The sequence below is a fragment of the Danio rerio genome, chromosome 25, assembly GCF_052040795.2.
Source record: "Danio rerio strain M-AB ecotype USA chromosome 25, GRCz13ab, whole genome shotgun sequence".
Taxonomy (NCBI): domain Eukaryota; kingdom Metazoa; phylum Chordata; class Actinopteri; order Cypriniformes; family Danionidae; genus Danio; species Danio rerio.
This window is the reverse complement of record NC_141045.1, coordinates 21,353,955-21,371,724: the sequence shown is the minus strand read 5'-3', so window position 1 is coordinate 21,371,724 and position 17,770 is coordinate 21,353,955. Positions and strand designations below refer to the sequence as shown.

At 42.7% G+C, this 17,770-nt stretch overlaps 1 protein-coding gene across 32 annotated transcripts in view; it reads left to right on the top strand.

Annotated features, from left to right (window-relative positions):
* The window catches only part of LOC101885990 (interleukin-17 receptor A), a 170,965-nt gene extending 154,191 nt beyond the window's left edge, over nt 1–16,774 (top strand). For 13 of the 32 annotated variants that reach the window (XM_087312221.1, XM_087312220.1, XM_087312213.1 and 10 more), the window contains 5 exons: nt 11,202–11,362; nt 11,953–12,027; nt 12,112–12,181; nt 12,308–12,424; nt 15,467–16,774. In XM_087312221.1, the coding sequence (XP_087168347.1) occupies nt 11,264–11,362; nt 11,953–12,027; nt 12,112–12,181; nt 12,308–12,424; nt 15,467–16,482 (1,377 nt within the window). In that variant the 5' untranslated portion in view covers nt 11,202–11,263 and the 3' untranslated portion in view covers nt 16,483–16,774. Of the gene's footprint in view, nt 1–1,642; nt 1,768–4,169; nt 4,291–11,201; nt 11,363–11,856; nt 12,028–12,111; nt 12,182–12,307; nt 12,425–15,466 lie in introns of all 32 variants that reach the window. The other 19 variants (XM_087312201.1, XM_087312205.1, XM_087312199.1 and 16 more) reach the window with 5 other exon arrangements.
* The last annotated feature ends 996 nt before the right edge of the window (nt 16,775–17,770 follow it).

Below are 17,770 nucleotides of genomic sequence, written 5' to 3'. Positions count from 1 at the left end.
TACTACTTCAATCTCTGTGTCTAACTAGAACAGTTTTAGCTTAGCTTAGCATAAATCATTAAATGTAATAAAAAAATTACCTGAGACTATTCTGATTATAATGTTTTATATAATATTTTCAAATCATCAGTATTTACATTTTTTATCATCAACAGTTTTAGCTTAGCTTAGCTTAGCATAATTCATTAAATCAGATTAGACCATTAGCATCTCCATGAAAAATGTAACTAAAACATTACCTGATCATTTTCTGATTACAAATATATTTATAAAGTTTTAAATAATATTTTTTAAATAACCAGTATTCAATTTTGCCTTTTATTATCAGCAGTTTTAGCTTAACTTAGCATAATTCATTAAATTGGATTAGACCATTAGCGTCTCGCTGACAAATGTATTTAAACATTACCTAATCATTTTCTGATTATATACTTTTATATACTTTTATAAAGTTTTATATAATATTTTCAATTTTACAGTTTCATTATCAGCAGTTTTAGCTTAGCTTAGCATAATTTATCGAATCGGATTAGACCATTAGCATCTTGCTCATAAATAAAAATTTTAAAAACATAATTTTCAGATATATTCTTATATATTTTATATCATTGTATATAATATTTTCAAATCATCAGTATTGATAAATAAATTACTGATTTGATACAATATTGTTTTTATCATGATTACATTATGATTTTTTTTAAAAACAGTTATTCTTCAGAAAATTCAAAATACTGTTTGTATCTTGAAGGAGTTTATATACAGTAAATTTTCAAATGTCATAATGCTCTTTTCTGACAGGTTTTTTTTTCTAACGGGTAGTGCTAGTGTAAGGGCTGGTGCTGGGGAATGTTTTCAGGCACTACAGAACATCATTGTAGCTGCTGCAGCCATGGTACAGCACAAAGTTCTGTGATTATCATGCCAGAATGAACGTATAGAAGCCAGATAGTCTAGAAAACAGCAACATTTCATTTTCTGTTTGTCTAGACCACTAACTGCAGAGTCACACTTTGAATAGAAAAACTGATGAAATCTTTTTTGAAAATTTTAAATGTGATGCTAATGGTCTAATCTGATTCAATGATTTATGCTAAGCTAAGCTAAAAGTGCTACCACCTAACTCAGAGATCATCTTAATGGATTAAAATAACAAAACTGTTAATTCTAAGGGAATTGTAAAATGAACCTTTTTTTTTTTTTAAATGTTGAGTGTTCCTTTACGACGTTTTAGCTTCTGGGGTCCTCTATTAGACGCCAACAGTGAACACCAAATGGTATCTTATACTATATCCAGTGTGCTGTAATACTATTGAAAAATTATAATAGTAATGTTTATACTCATGCTTAATTTCAGATGGTCAGACAGCGATTCATATTTTATAAATGTTTAAAATATTGCTGTCTTTGACGCAGTCCTGACACTGTAGTTATTTACACGAAGATTTTGTAAAAGATTCTCTTTAATGCATAATATAATAGGTTTCACAATTTAAATGTGTAGAGGCTTAGAAACAATATTCCATATGCCACAACAATAGCATAGGTGTGCACAAAACTAGAATATTGAAACAATTTCAATCATCAAATTTCATAAACCTTGGTTTTTTTTAAAGAATTGTTATGTTGTTTTTCCACATAGGTCGCATTTACTCTCTCAAAGGGACTGAAGTTCGTGTGTTGGAAATGGCAACAAATCGCAGTGTTTGTGTACGGTATGTTTTTAGTAAGACATTATCATCGCCAAAAAACCCGAGGGGTGATATGGTGAGTAGTCATATGCAATTTGTACACAGAAAATTATCATATAAAAGAGCATAAAATGCCAGGGCCAGATTTAAAATGGCATAAAATACCATAATACTTATGCAAATATTTTATAAGCATGCTAAGTGAACAATTGTTTTTCTAAAAAACAATGCTAAAGTCAGTTATTCGTATTTGCACTCTGTTTTCAGAAAGTCTGTCTTTGTTTTGGTCTGTATAACTTCGCCCACTGCCACTTTACCCAATTACATTTCAGCATCCTGGGTTGTCATTTCATTTCAGTCATAAAGGCTGCCTCAATTTATGTGGCCTCTGCAGAAAATTTGACCACTGGAGAACAGTATTAACCTCCAAAATGAGACACAGATTCAGAGTTTCAAAAATTCACATGATGTGGTTTCTAATGAACAAATAATACAAATATTACAAACATAAAGGTTAGTTGAGCAGCTTACAGCGTAAGGACTCAATCTTCAAGCACATTGGCTCCTGTTTGTGTCGTCAATTTGGCATTCTGTGTATGAGTTGAGTTGTTGTAGGAGTTGGGTAAAAAAAATCCCCTCTCAATATTTTGAATTTGGACTGCAATACCTAGTTTTCCCATACTATATAGTGTTGATAAAGATTATGTAAACAAAGAATTAATTTTAACCGTAGTTTAAATCATCGTGCACTATGCAGTTTGCAACTTTTTTTTGTGTGTGTGTGTGTGAAGCTAATGGTCTAATCCGAGTCAATGATTTATGCTAAGCTAAGTTAAAAGTGCTACCGCCAGACCTAGAGATCATCTAAATCAGGGGTTTTCAAAGTGTGAGGCGCACCTCCCCTGGGGGACGCCAGAGCATGTCAGGGGAGGCGCGGGAAAAAATTTTATAATAAAAATATAATTATTAAGTTTAATTATTATATGTATTTTTTATTATTTTAAACGTTTTAATTAAACAAAGCTAAAAAAATAATACGTCAAAAATAAGAAAACCTTTTTCACCCAGAAGGCCATAGCTGTGAATTCGCTTCTGTTTGGCAAGCCGACTAATACAGGTATATGCCTGCTAATCATGCTGCTAATGCAATGGATCGGTTTCTGAGACCCCCCGATTCAAAGCCTTCAAGTTCAGGGCTTAAACCCAAAAGACGACGATATGATGATCAGTATTTGAGTTTAGGGTTTACGTGGACAGGACCAGCTGATGAACCACGACCTTTATGTGTGGTTTGTCAAGATATTTTGGCTAATGACAGCATGAGACCCGCTAAACTTCGGCGACACCTTGAAACCAAGCATGATGAGGTAGCAGGAAAACCTCCAGAATTTGTGTGTGTGTGTGTGTGTGTGTGTGTGTGTGTGTGTGTGTGTGTGTGTGTGTGTGTGTGTGTGTGTGTGTGTGTGTGTGTGTGTGTGTGTGTGTGTGTGTGTGTGTGTGTGTGTGTGTCCGCGCGTGTGTGCGTGCATGTTTGGGAGGAGGGGGCGCCAATGGATAAGTTGTGTCAAAAGGGAGGCCCACTGTCTTAGACTTTGAAAAACCCTGGTCTAAATGGATTAAAAATGGCAAATCTCAACTGTTTAATTATAAGGCAGCTGTAAAATGAGCCTATTTTCAAAAAAAATGTTGCTTGTAATACCACAAACTATATAGTGTGAATGTTGGTTTATTCGAACAAAGAGTTCATCTTAATTAGAGTTTAAATCATAGTGCATTATACAGTTTTCTACTGTTTCAGCTTCAACTTATAATTTTCTGTCAGTCTATTACACAATGTAACTGCAGCAAAGTCACACTTTAAATAGGAATACTATTAAAAATATATTTTTTTAATTTTTGAGTGTGATGCTAATGGTCTAATCCGAGTCAATGATTTATGCTAAGCTAAGCTAAAAGTGCTATCACCAGACCCAGAGATTGTCTGAACTCAACTGTTTAATTCTAAGACGGTTGTAAAATGAGCCTACTAATGCTCATTTGTGCATACTATATAGTGTAAATGTAAATATATGCAAACTTTTAGCTTAATCTTAATTAGAGCTTATAGTGCACTATGTAGTATGCCACTGTTTCAACTTTAACTTTTTTATTTTCTGTCACTTTAAATAGGAAAACTATTGTAACCTTTTTTTTTTTTCCCTATGGACTAATCAGATTCAATGATTTATGCTAATTTAAGCTAAAAGTGCTACCACCAGACCCAGAGATTGTCTGAATGGATTAAAAATGGCAAAACTCAAATGTTTAATTCCAAGGTTGTTGTAAAATGAGCCTACTTTCTTCAATGTTGACTGCAATAGCTAGTTTACGCATATATAGTGTGGATATGACTAAATGCAAACAAAGAGTTAATCTTAATTAGAGCTTAAATTATGCGATTTGCCACAGATTCAGCTTTGCTTCTTCTCTTTATTTTAGTGGACTTTTTCTTTGGACAAGATTGTGATTATTCCCGACTTTACATATCAAGTTTTTGTAACCAACTTACCAAAAACAGATTTAGGAAACACTATGACAGTAATCAACATGACAGTTCCAGGTGAGAATGAATAATTCATGTAATAATAATAAAGAATTGTGAACAGATTTACAATGTCTTCTAATTTGTAACAGTCATTCCACTCATATAAATGTTTAAACGTGTATAAAGCATCAATAAAAAAATAATTAAAAAACTGTGAAAATCTTACAAGTTACTGGTTGTTTTCCATTAATGTGTACTCTCGCATTGCATTAATGGAAATTGATTGCTGCATGCACCATCAAATTAGTTTATTTGGTGATGTAAATTAAAATTATGATTCAACAACTGGTACTTTTTAGTTTTTTTTATATATATATTTGGTATTTCCTATACAATATATTATTGAAACCTACTAAAGATATTAATAATTGTACTTTGTTAAGCTGTAGAGTTACAATATTAACATCAAAAGTTCCCCTTCGGGGGGAACTTCAGCACTATAAGTGGATTTGATTTGTAAAATCCACGCATTGGGAGGATTCGGATCAGAAGCCGCTTGTCTGGAGAGTATTGAACGGGCCAATGAATGAAATTAATTGGCAGCGTAAGCTTGTGCAGGTGTGCGACATCTGCAATTATCTCAGCATATAAGCACACCTGAAGCCAGCAGACGCCATCCTTTTCGCTTCAGATCCTTTCTGAGTGAGTCGATGAGGGTTCCTCTTGCTGATCAGCACTTCAGAGCGAACGAGTGTGTCTCCCGGTCCAGAGTGGGTCTTCGCGGTGGCAGACGGTCGAGCTGGGTTACTCCCTTGCCTGCGGTTCTTTGGGTCCGGTCCTCCAGAGCGGTGCGTATAGTTGCAACTTTCCTAAAAGAGCAACACAGTCGTGCAGCACGTCCTTTTCAGGATGGCGCTCCGACTGTGCGTTTCTGGATGCGGGGGTTTCCTGGCTCCGGATGATGGACACGATCACTGCATTGCATGTTTGGGGGTCCAGCATGTTAATGCGGTGCTCGCGGGCGGTTCATGTCGTCATTGCGATGCCATGACCGTTGCACAGCTAAGATCGCGGCTAACTTTCGCAAGAGAGCGAGCCACCCCAGTTGCCTCCTGTTCTAAAAAAGCAGCGGGCGCTCGGGCAGATCTGAGGGTTTCAGCGGGAGATAATCCGCCGCCCACGGGCTCGCGGACCTCTCGCTCCTCACGACGCTCCATCCAAGCTTCGGGTGGTGAGAGTGATCCGTCTAACCAGATGGTAGCTCTCACACTCGCTGACACCGGAGATCAGATGTCCTCCGCGGCATCGGAGGGTGGGCTTTCACTGTCCAACGAAGATCCGGACCCGCTCGCCCCCTCCGGGCAGGTGAGCGCTGTCAAATCGGATCCTGAAGTGGACATGTTAGCTGTGCTTTCCCGGGCTGCTTCGGCCGTGGGGTTGGAGATGGTTTATCCCCCAGCTCCGCGGCCGGACCGACCAGATGGGTGCTACGTAGAGGACCAGAAGGCGAAGCCTTCGAAGCCTCTCGTCCCCTTCTTCCCGGAAGTGCACAGTAGGCTCACGCAGTCTTGGAGGGCACCTTTCTCTGCCCGTGCTGCGTGTGCCTCCGCCCTCACCGCCCTTGACGGCGGAGCTGCCAGGGGGTATGAGGCGATCCCGTCAGTGGAGCGCGCTATCGCGGTCAATCTTTGTCCGTGCGGCGCCTCTACGTGGCGGGGTTTGCCCCGCCTCCCGTCCAAAGCCTGTAGGTTATCTGCCTCCCTCGGAGCCAGAGCTTATAAGGCTGCGGGCCAGGCTGCTTCGGCTTTGCACGCGATGGCCACCTACCAGCGCTACCAAGCGCAGGCGCTGGCCGAGCTGCACGAGGGCGGGTCCAACCCAAGCTTATTACATGAGCTGCGCACCGCGACCGACTATGCTCTTCGGACTACTAAGTCCGCCGCGTGTGCGCTGGGGAGGACGATGTCCACACTTGTGGTTCAGGAACGCCACCTCTGGCTAAACCTGGCCGATATGCGCGACGTTGACAAAGTTCGCTTTCTTGACTCGCCAATATCCCAGGCTGGCCTGTTCGGCGACACCGTCGGTGAATTCACCCAGGAATTCAAGGCGGTGAGAGCAGTCGGATGCGATGGGCAATGTCATCTATCGGCGTTGCCGTAAGCCCGCTCCGCCCGCCGAGCCATCCACCTCCGCTGTTCCTCGCCGAGGGCTGCCCCGCCCCCGCCTGCGCCTCCGGCCAAGCGGGCGCGGCGTTCACCTCGAAAGCAGGCAGCCCCTCCTGCCCAGGGCGCCGTTAAGTCCGGTAAATGGACCGCGAAGCGTCCCTGAGACAGGCCATCCGGAGAAGAGGAAACTTGCTCTTTCCCCGCTGGAGGGCAGGGCCCCGATAACAACGGTACTTTTCAGTGCCACCAAAACATCAGTAAAAGAGCACTTTTTCCCTTCCCCGGATGTGACTGCACGAGTTCTGCCAGTCCGGGACGCGCTGCCTTCCGGCTCGCAGACTCTACGTGCTTCGCCAGTGGCTCACGAGCGCTGGGGGGACGGTCTCCCTTCCCTCAGCCCTCCAGCCCCCTCTCCGGAGTCAGGGTGCGGAGCCAGAGCGAATCGCTCTCCTCCAGCTCTTCCGCGGGACCCTCGTGCTTCCCGGATCAGCACACCCACTCCGCGCTGCCCCACCGCTGGTACGTCAGCGATTGTAGCGATGACTCCATTAGCGAGGGCTCTGCCTGCCTGGTTAGCGCGGGCCAGCCCCTCGCAGTGGCTCATACGCACAATCAGACTCGGTTACGCGATTCAGTTCGCGAAACGGCCCCCCAAGTTTACGGGCGTGTATTTCTCCAGGGTCAACCCCCTGTCCGCCCCTGTCTTGCGAGAGGAGATTGCTGCCCTCCTGGCGAAGGGTGCAATTGAGCCGGTTCCTCCAGCCGAGATGGAGAGTGGGTTTTACAGCCCATACTTCATCGTACCCAAAAAGAGCGGTGGGTCACGGCCAATCCTAGATCTGCGCGTTTTGAACCGCTGTCTGCACAGGCTGCCGTTCAGAATGCTCACGCAGAGGCGCATTCTCCAATGCGTTCGTCCTCGGGATTGGTTTGCAGCCATAGACCTGAAGGACACGTATTTCCATGTCTCCATTCTTCCACGCCACCGCCAATTTCTGCGGTTTGCGTTCGAGGGTCGAGCGTGGCAGTACAAGGTCCTCCCCTTCGGGCTCTCTCTGTCTCCGCGGGTCTTCACCAAACTCGCGGAGGGTGCCCTAGCGCCCCTTCGGCTCGCGGGCATTCGCATACTCAATTATCTCGACGACTGGCTGATTTTAGCCCACTCGCGGGAGCAATTGATTATGCACAGGGACAAGGTGCTTCGGCATCTCCGCCTACTGGGGCTTCAGGTCAACCGAGAAAAGAGCAAACTCGCCCCCGTGCAGAGGATTTCTTTTCTCGGGATGGAGCTGGACTCGATCACCATGGTAGCGCACCTCTCCGAGGAACGCGCTCGCCTGTTGCTGAACTGTCTGAGGGAGCTCGACAGCAAACTAGTGGTCCCACTGAAGTTCTTTCAGAGGCTCCTGGGGCATATGGCATCCGCAGCCGCCGTCACGCCGCTCGGGTTGCTCCATATGAGACCACTTCAGCACTGGCTTCACGATCGGGTCCCCAGACGCGCATGGCACGCGGGCACACACCGGGTCTCGGTTACTGCGCTGTGTCGCCGCGCCCTCAGCCCTTGGAACGACCCCTCGTTCCTACAGGCCGGTGTGCCTCTAGGACAGGCGTCCAGCCATGTTGTTGTTTCAACAGACGCTTCCAACACGGGTTGGGGGGGCCGTGTGTCGCGGGCATGCGGCTGCGGGCCTCTGGAAGGGTGCCCAGCTGCATTGGCATATCAATCGCCTAGAGCTGTTGGCAGTGTTCCTCGCTCTCCACCGCTTTTTACCGGTGCTGGAGCGGCAACACGTGCTGGTCAGGACGGACAGTATGGCGGCGGTGGCGTATATCAACCGCATGGGGGGTATGCGCTCTCGCCGCAAGTCTCAGCTCGCCCGCCGTCTGCTCCTCTGGAGTCACCCGCGGCTGAAATCGCTGCGCGCCATTCACGTCCCAGGCACGCTCAATCGTGCAGCCGATGCGCTCTCACGACAGCTGTTACGTCCTGGAGAATGGAGACTCCACCCCGAGTCTGTTCAGCTGATATGGGCGCGATTCGGGGAGGCCCAGATCGATCTGTTTGCTTCCCCCGAGAACGCTCACTGCCAGTTGTTTTTTTCCCTGACCGAGGGCTCTCTCGGCACGGATGCACTGGCCCACAGCTGGCCTCGGGGCATGCGCAAGTATGCGTTTCCCCCAGTGAGCTTGCTCGCGCAGTTTCTGTGCAAGGTCAGGGAGGACGAGGAACAGGTTCTGCTAGTTGCGCCCCTTTGGCCCAACCGGACCTGGATATCAGAGCTCTCACTCCTCGCGACGGCCCTCCCCTGGCGGATCCCTTTGAGAGAGGACCTATTCTCTCAGGGACAGGGCACCATCTGGCACCCTCGCCCCGATCTTTGGAACCTCCACGTGTGGTCCCTAGACGCGAGGAAGACTTAGGTAACCTACCGACTGCGGTGGTTAATACCATCACTCAGGCTAGAGCCCCCTCCACGAGGCGCGCCTACGCCCTGAAGTGGAGTCTATTCACTGAATGGTGCGTCTCTCGCAGAGAAGACCCCCGAAATTGCCAGATTAGTGTTGTGCTCTCTTTCCTTCAAGAGAAGTTGGACAGCAGGCTGTCGCCCTCCACTCTCAAGGTTTACGTGGCCGCCATCTCCGCTTATCATAGCGCGGTAGCTGGCGGCACCGTGGTAAAGCATAACCTGGTCATCCAGTTCCTTAGGGGTGCTAGGCGAATTAATCCATCTCGCCCCCCTCTCATGCCCTCTTGGGATCTCGCCCTCGTTCTCACGAGTCTGCGATCCGATCCCTTTGAGCCACTCGAATCAGTATCTCTAAGATTTCTGTCCCTGAAGACAGCTCTGCTGGTTGCGTTGGCCTCCATCAAGAGGGTCGGGGACCTGGAGGCTTTTTCGGTCAGTGACTCGTGCCTGGAATTCGGGCCGGATTACTCTCACGTCATCCTGAGACCCCGCCCCGGTTATGTGCCCAAGGTTCCTACCACCCCCTTTAGAGATCAGGTAGTGAACCTGCAAGCGCTGCCCCTGGAGGAGGCAGACCCAGCCCTTTCTTTACTTTGTCTAGTTCGCGCTCTGCGCATTTATGTGGACCGTACTCAGAATTTTAGATCATCTGAGCAGCTCTTTGTCTGTTATGGCGGTCGGCAGCAGGGAAGTGCCGTATCAAAACAAAGATTATCCCACTGGATTGTGGATGCCATTTCACTTGCTTATTCGAGTCGAGGTCAGCCGTGTCCCCCGGGAGTTCGTGCACACTCCACTCGGAGCGTTGCATCCTCTTGGGTGCATGCACGCGGCGCCTCTCTAACAGACATCTGTAGAGCTGCGGGCTGGGCGACACCCAACACATTTGCAAGGTTTTACAATCTGCGCGTGGAGCCGGTTTCCTCAAGGGTATTAGGTAACCCTTTGGTGATTGAGGAGACAACTCGGTAGGGTGTTGAAACACGCTTGCTGCGCCATTCTCCCTAACACGGAGGTACGTGCGCCTTTTTTATCTGTCAGTAAAGTTCCCCGTCAGGTGAGCCCTGCAGATTCCTCCGTGGCCCCCAGCACTGACTCAGCGGAGGAGTCACTTGCTGGCCCACTACGTTGTCGGTCTGCCCGCTGGTCAGCCCGCGTTTTGGGTATAGGTGCCTGCTATGCGTGATCCCCACTAGGCGATCCCATATGCTTATTCCGCCACGGTTAAGTCCCCCCCCTGGGCGGACCCGTGTCTTCCCTCTCCGCTAACCACTCTTTTGCTATGCGTACTCCCCCTTTTTAGGGCTAGTCCATATGTAAATTCTGCCATCTATCCCCCCCTTGGGTAACGGATGGCCTCCGCAGCGTCCTCCCTATCGGGATTGCACGCTTCCCAACGTACTGTCGTATTTCCTAGAATTATCTAGATGCTCACGACTTCCCAAAAAATATATCTAAATCCGTAAAACTTCTGTTGAAGTAGGATAAATTAGGGCCAGGGACACGTTGGAGGACCGCGCCCCCCATGATGTGGGTGCGTCACGCTTGCTTGACTATCTCCTCATCGGGGGTGTTGGTAAGGTGCAGTCATTATGGCGCTTTCAATGGGCTCCCAATGCGTGGATTTTACAAATCAAATCCACTTATAGTGCTGAAGTTCCCCCCGAAGGGGAACGTTCGAGGTTACTAAAGTAACCCTTCGTTCCCCGAGGAGGGGAACGGAAGCACTATACTCCGTCGCCATAATGACTGTCCCTTAGCTGTTTGAAAGTCTCTTCAGCTTAAAAGGATGGCGTCTGCTGGCTTCAGGTGTGCTTATATGCTGAGATAATTGCAGATGTCGCACACCTGCGCAAGCTTACGCTGCCAATTAATTTCATTCATTGGCCCGTTCAATACTCTTTCAGACAATCGGCTTCTGATCCGAATCCTCCCAATGCGTGGATTTTACAAATCCAATCCACTTATAGTGCTTCCGTTCCCCTCCTCGGGGAACGAAGGGTTACTTTAGTAACCTCGAACGTTCACTGTGGAAAATGCTGGGTTCCACACAATTGATTTGTGTTGGAGGAACATGAAAGAATTTGGTTAACTTTTTTGTTCTTACATCAAAGCTTAAGTTGTCCTCAAAAAAAACAAACAAAAAAATGTAATATCAACTTAATATCCAACAACAAAGTGTAATTTTTGAGTGTTGTCAGAGCAGCGATAAAGGTTTAAAAACATAAAGCATTGAAACCCATGCAAACTGCTAAATAACCGATTTTTGTACAGTAATGTATGTACAGTAAATAAAGTTGCATTTCTTAAAAAGCAGACTAAACTAAATCTGCTTCTGATTTTGCAGAGAGAATTTGGGCTACAGAGGTAAAATGGTCAGTGAAAAAATCTAAGGATGATATCTTGGTGATGACCATAGAATTTGAGCCAGGAGAGTTTTCTGACCAATACAAAGTGTCCATCTGCAGTCCTGACTTTCACCCGGAAACATCTCAGGACATCATAAGGGTAATTTCAATGTTAAACTCCACACTGCCACCTGTTGTGTTTTACATCATAGACATGTGGCTCAAAGGTCTAATTCTGAAAAGTGATTATTATTCATGGAAACTATTATATAAAAGTGTATACTTGTGTGAAAAAAGTCCAAATATGAGTGATTCATTAATCAAATGCACTTAGTAATCAATTTTACTTATGGAACAACATGCTGTACTTACTAAAATAGATCAAATAATAAGTTGCATACTAAATTATATTTTAAAAAAAATATTGCTGACACATAGTTAACCATTTGGTTTGAAGGTAATAGGCAAACTATAAATATTAAAAATGACAGTTAGTATTTTGGGACCACACTGGTGTCTTCAAATAATCTTAGAAGATGCTGTCTAAATATCAAATAATTATTGTTGTAAATATGCCAGACAAGCTTTTAAATCTACAAATTAATTGTACACTGAATAATGAACAGTAATACCAAATGATGAATATATATTAAGTAAGTAAATATTTTTGCTCATAAAAAATGGATCTATGTGTGAAAAAAAAACATGTACGTTTGATCACACAAATGAGAAAACAATTCTGTTTTAAAGGATAATGGGACATTAATGATGGTTAAATTCACTCTGGAAGCCTGGAAGATAAAGCACTGCAATTTGGAACTGGTGGTAAGTCATTATATCAGTTATTTATGAGCGCTTTTAATAACACACTGCAGTTTGAGGATATGTATTTTCATCTCTTTACAACAGATTCAGCCACTGTCAGTTAAAAGCATGAAGAACTGTCTGGATTACAGAGAGAACGTTGATATCTGTCCCTGTAGGTTTTACATTGAACGTCTTATTGTCTGTGGAAATTGTTTTAAGATTTTACATTGAAATGACATTTTTATTTAAAGTATGGTATTGCATGCAGGTAAAGTCTCTATTAACATGCTAATTTCAGTTCTTCCAGATACGCCGGTTGTTTTGATTAGTTTGCTGACCCTTGGGCTGTTGATAGTGATGCTGGCAACTGTTTGTTGCTGTATTGCATTTTTGCAGAAACGGAATTCACACAAAGGTCAGTGCGAGTAACAGCTTTAAACAACAAGTTTAAATAGATTAAATGATTTGAGAAGTCTAGTTTCTTACACTGTAATATTTAGATATACATTCACCGGCCACTTTATTAGGTACAGTACACCCACTAGTACCGGGTTGGACCCTTTTTTGACTTCAGAACTGCCTTAATCCTTCGTGGCATAGATTCAACATGGCACTGGAAATATTCCTCAGAGATTTTGGACCATATTAACGTGATAGCATCACGCTGTTGCTGCAGATTTGTCGGCTGCACATCCATGATGCAAATCTCATGTTCCACCACATCCTAAAGGTGCTCTATTGGATTGAAGTCTGTTGACTGTGGAGGCCATTTAAATACAGCGAACTCATTCTCATGTTCAAGAAAGCAGTCTGAGATGATTTACGCTTTATGACATGGTGCATTATCCTGCTGGAAGCAGCCATCAGAAGATGTGTGGTCATGAAGGGATGGACTAGGTCAGCAACAATACTAACGCGATGTGTTGTGCTTTCAGAGATGTTCTTCTGCATACCTCAGTTGTAACGAGTGGTTATTTAAGTTACTGTAGCCTTTTTATTTGCTCAAACCAGTCTGGCCATTCTCCTCTGACCTCTGGCATCAATAAGGCATTTGCACACACAGAACTGCCACTCACTGGATATTTTCTTTTTTTCTGACCTTTCTCTGTAAACCCTAGAGATGGTTGTGTGTGAAAATCCCAGTAGATCAGCAGTTTCTGAAATGTTCAGAGCAGCCTGTCTGGCACCAACAACCATGCCAAATTCAAAGTCACTTAAATCACCTTTCTTCCCTATTTAGATGCTCGGTTTGAACTGCAGCAGATAGTGCCTAAATGCATTGAGCTGCTACCATGTGATTACAAATTGTGGCTGATTACAAATTTGTGTTAACGAGCAGTTGGACCTAATAAAGTGGCCGGTGAGTGTATATGAAACAAGCAAGGGTACTAAAAGGTACTAAAAAGATACTAAAGTAAAGTAAGTTTAAGTGAATCTAAAGAACTTTTTAATTTACAGCATTGCCATGACAACATCTTTGGGTCATCATTTAGTCATCTTCATATTGTTCCAATCCCATTAGAAAGTTCTTATTTTTTGGAACAAATGAAAATGTTTTTATGAAATCTTAGATTTCTGTTTCTCCATCTAAAGTCTATTCACCACAAACTTTAGAAGAAACTTATTTGTGAGATTGTGAACAGATTTAATTTAGTTTTTTATTCACATACTGTATCCTTCATTTTCACTGAGCAATATGGTACAGTTTAGTACAGAACAGTATGATTCAGTGTGGGTCACCCTGATCAGGCTTGTGTTTTTACTGTCAGCAGTACTCTTATTGGTAGGCATGATGTATGCAAGATTCACACTTTTACCTAAGTTCATTATTTTAAGAAAGGAATCCACACATTTAGTGACAAAACATGTGAACAGCCCTGTAAACAACAATGGAGAACAAACTGCAGATAGTAAGATCTCGTTCTTGCTGCTTGGTTTGCCACAAGCTTTGTTTGAGTATATGCTTTATATGGCATCATTATATTATTACGAGAGCGTTTCGACTGTGTATTTTAAAAAATGGTACAGTAGGGTGTGGTACAGGTCGGTACGTGTTACATTTATCAGGCTTGTGTTTCCACTGCCAAAAGAGTATCAATTTTTAGTTTACATCATTCTCGCTTGATGAAATGTCAAGTAAAGCTGTACAAGTCATTCACATATCATATAAGAAGAACTTCTCACAAAACAGTGGCTTTTACACACATAAATACTTGTGTATAAATGTTTATTTCTAACCTTTCTATGAACAGGATTTGATTAAAATTGTGGATCAATAATAGTGCGAAATAACCTACTGTAACGTATGCTATAAAAAATAAATAAATAATTGCAACATATATGAACACATACAGATCTTTACAGTCTCCAACATATTACCAGACACAAAAAAACTACACACAGCAGAAATTTAGTCCTTATTTGAGTTCAAAAACAACACGCAACATATAGCCCACAGTCAGTGTAAACCTATCATCTGTGTCTTTAATTTTCAGCAGCACATGTAACATTAGAAAGTAATTCCTGCCATTACAAGTTTATAATAGTCCCAAAGGTGATAATAGTTAAACATGACAGTTTGTTCATGTTTTAGGTTGCTGAAACTATCATTTGCTCCTTTGTTTTTTACGGCTTCTCCTTTTTTCGCGATTCACCGTTTCTGAAAGCATCAGATGTCAGAAGCACTTCAATAATCATGCACATGTCATTATCATCAGCTCAAAAAGTTAACTTTTTCAAATATAGACGTGCGGCGACCTCATGTGAGATAGTGAAACCGATATCGCTTTAGACTGCCTTGTAAACAACTATGGGGCACAGGGTAGATTCTGCTATTCTTCTTGGCTTAATGGCTGTTCATCAAGACGATGACAAGGTTTGTTTGAGCTCGGGTAAACCATGGCTCATTATTATATGTATATATTATCACCGTGTAATGTCTTGGCTGTGTATTTAAAAATGCTGGTTCCTTTGTTTTCATTCTCCTAGCCTGACTATGCAGTAGTGACGCTTCTCTGTAAATTAGTAGCGTTCAGCTGCGCCTCTGGCTGTGCCCTTTGATGCCCTTTTGTTGTGCTACAGTAGGTACCCTTTCGAAAAGGTACTCAAAAAGTGGTCAGTATGACTCGCTTTTAGGTACCTTTTGACAGTGGAAATGGCCATAAAAGCATACCGAACCGCACCATTCCGTACCACTCTGTGGAAACGGGTCATTAGAAAAGGGTTCCAAAAAGTAGCAAGGTTGCAATTAGCTATTCTTTGGTACTTCAGTAGAATTGGAAATAATATGTACTGTATGTACAGTACCGAACCATATTGCTCAGTAAAAATGAGCCACTTTGTGTTCCAAAGATTTCTTAGCATTTCTAATTTTTCGACTGTTTGTCTGATCTTTCATTCACTCTCCATTAATTTAATCCATTCTGCTTCTGTATCTCAACCTTTATATTTTTAATAGAAACCCCATCCTCAGACACCTCCACCTGTGCAAAGAGTAAACTGGAGATGAATCCTGTTCAGCAGGAACATAAGAAGCTCATCATCATCTACTCTCTAGATCATCCCCTGTACAAAGAGATCGTCTTGAAGTTATGTGCCTTCCTCAGGGCTAAATGTGGCACAGACGTCACACTGGATCTTCTGGACTCCACCTGGCTCAGCACAATCGGCAGAATTCAATGGCTGGATATGCAAAGGGAACGAATCGCCAAGTCCTCTGATAAAGTCCTGATTCTGTGCTCTCCGGGAGTGTATGCGAAGTGGAAGTCAATGTGCGGTAAACACCAAGTAAGACTAAAAGAGGACGAACGTTCACCAATGGGAGATATGCTCACTCCAGCTTTGAGCCTCATTATACCGGATTTTATTCACGCTTCATCTTTCAACAAATACATGGTGGCTTATTTTGATGATGTTTGCAGCGAGGTTGATGTTCCAGCACCTTTTAATGTTCTGGTGAAGTACAAGCTCATGAACCACTTTGAGGAACTTTACTTCCGGATCCTAGACATGGAAAAACACGAGCCAGGACGGATTAAATGCATTGAAGGCATTAGGGAGAATGATTACTTCTGCTGTCCGTCAGGACGAGCCCTTCGGGATGCAATTGAGGTGTTTCGAAATTACCAGGTGAAGAATCCAAACTGGTTTGAAATGGAGCTTCTGGACTCTGATGATGAAGATGAAAGCATCATGGAGTCGATGTTTCCAAAGGATGTTAAATGTAATCCTTATCAGCTAGTTGAAAATTATAAACCTCATGCGTTTGTCAACGTGATTCAGATTGATGAAGACGTTTTTAAAAATGCTTCCATTGCAGAGACAGCCATAATATTGAGTGAGCATTCTTCAGTTTCCACTACAGGTGTTCATTCTAGGGGTCCAGGATTGAGTAGCTTGACAACTATTGATGTGAAAGGTTTGGCAGCAACTAAACCTGTGGCACAGCATGCTTTATGCTTACAGGCTCTGTGAATGCCTCTAAATTTGTAGCTGTAAATAATCAGTCATGTTCAGGCTTAAAGCATTACAAGTTTTCTAATCAGGTTACATTTTCACATAATACTAAAGTAATCCATTAATTTTCATTTAAAAAAAATCTGTTTTTCCAAAAAAGAAAATGCAAAAAAGTAACATAAAAGAATTTTTTTTCTTTAAAAGTAACTAAGTACCATATTTAGTTACTTTTAAAAGTATTAAGTAATGCAAGATTTTAATATATTACTTTTAAAAGCAGTGGTAGAAAAAAAATCATACTTAAGTAAAAGTACCATTACTTGCCTAAAAATGTAGAGTATTGCAAGTAGAGTAAAAGTATCTGTTGTAAATACTACTCAAAGTATAGATCTTTCAAAAGTACTCAAGAGTAGTGAGTATTGAGTATTACGCTGTAAGAAGCTGAGGCATTTACATGTAATTTGTGGATGTGTGTAAACTTAACATTCTGTAGTGCATTTAGTTATTGCCCAGCAGGCACACAACATCATAAGTTAATATTAGGTTAGATTTAGGTTGTGATGTCAGGTGACCAAAATTCAATGACTAGCCATCGTCTAAGGACAATGTTATTTTGATATCTGATAACGATAACGTTGGATATTGACGTTGGCCTGACGTTGAGTTGTGACGTCAACCGGATTTTCATTTCCGAACAAAATGCAACGTCCTCACAACGTTGGGTACAACTTCAATCTGACGTCAAGTTGACGTCTTGTGCCTGCTGGGTGTTTAGGGCATTTCATTATTCATACAGTAAATATCTGTCATTTTTTTCACCAGTGACATGCATCTAAACAGTCTCTGGTACAATGTAATTAAAGATTTTAGACATCTTCTTGGATAATTTAATTGCTTCCAAAGTTTGCTGCAATTATAAATGGCCCATGTCTTGAGGTTGTTCATTATTATGTGATTTACCTCTATACTTCTATGTGAATTTGGTTGGACAGGAATCGCTAAATTTTCTAGTCCCCATAGACAAGAAAAACTAAAGTAGTGACTGCAGGATTAAAGGAAAGTAGTGGAGTAAAAGTACCAATACAGCACTAAAAATGTACTCAAGGGAAAGTAAAAGTGCACATTTACAAAACTACTTAATAAATTACAATTTCTGAGGAAAACTACTCACTTACAGTAGTTTGAGTATTTGTAAATTGTTACTTTACAACACTGATTAAAAGTAACTTTCGCCAAGAACACTGATAATCAGAATATTTTAAAGCCTGATTAAATAAGCATAATTATATTAGCATCCACATACTAA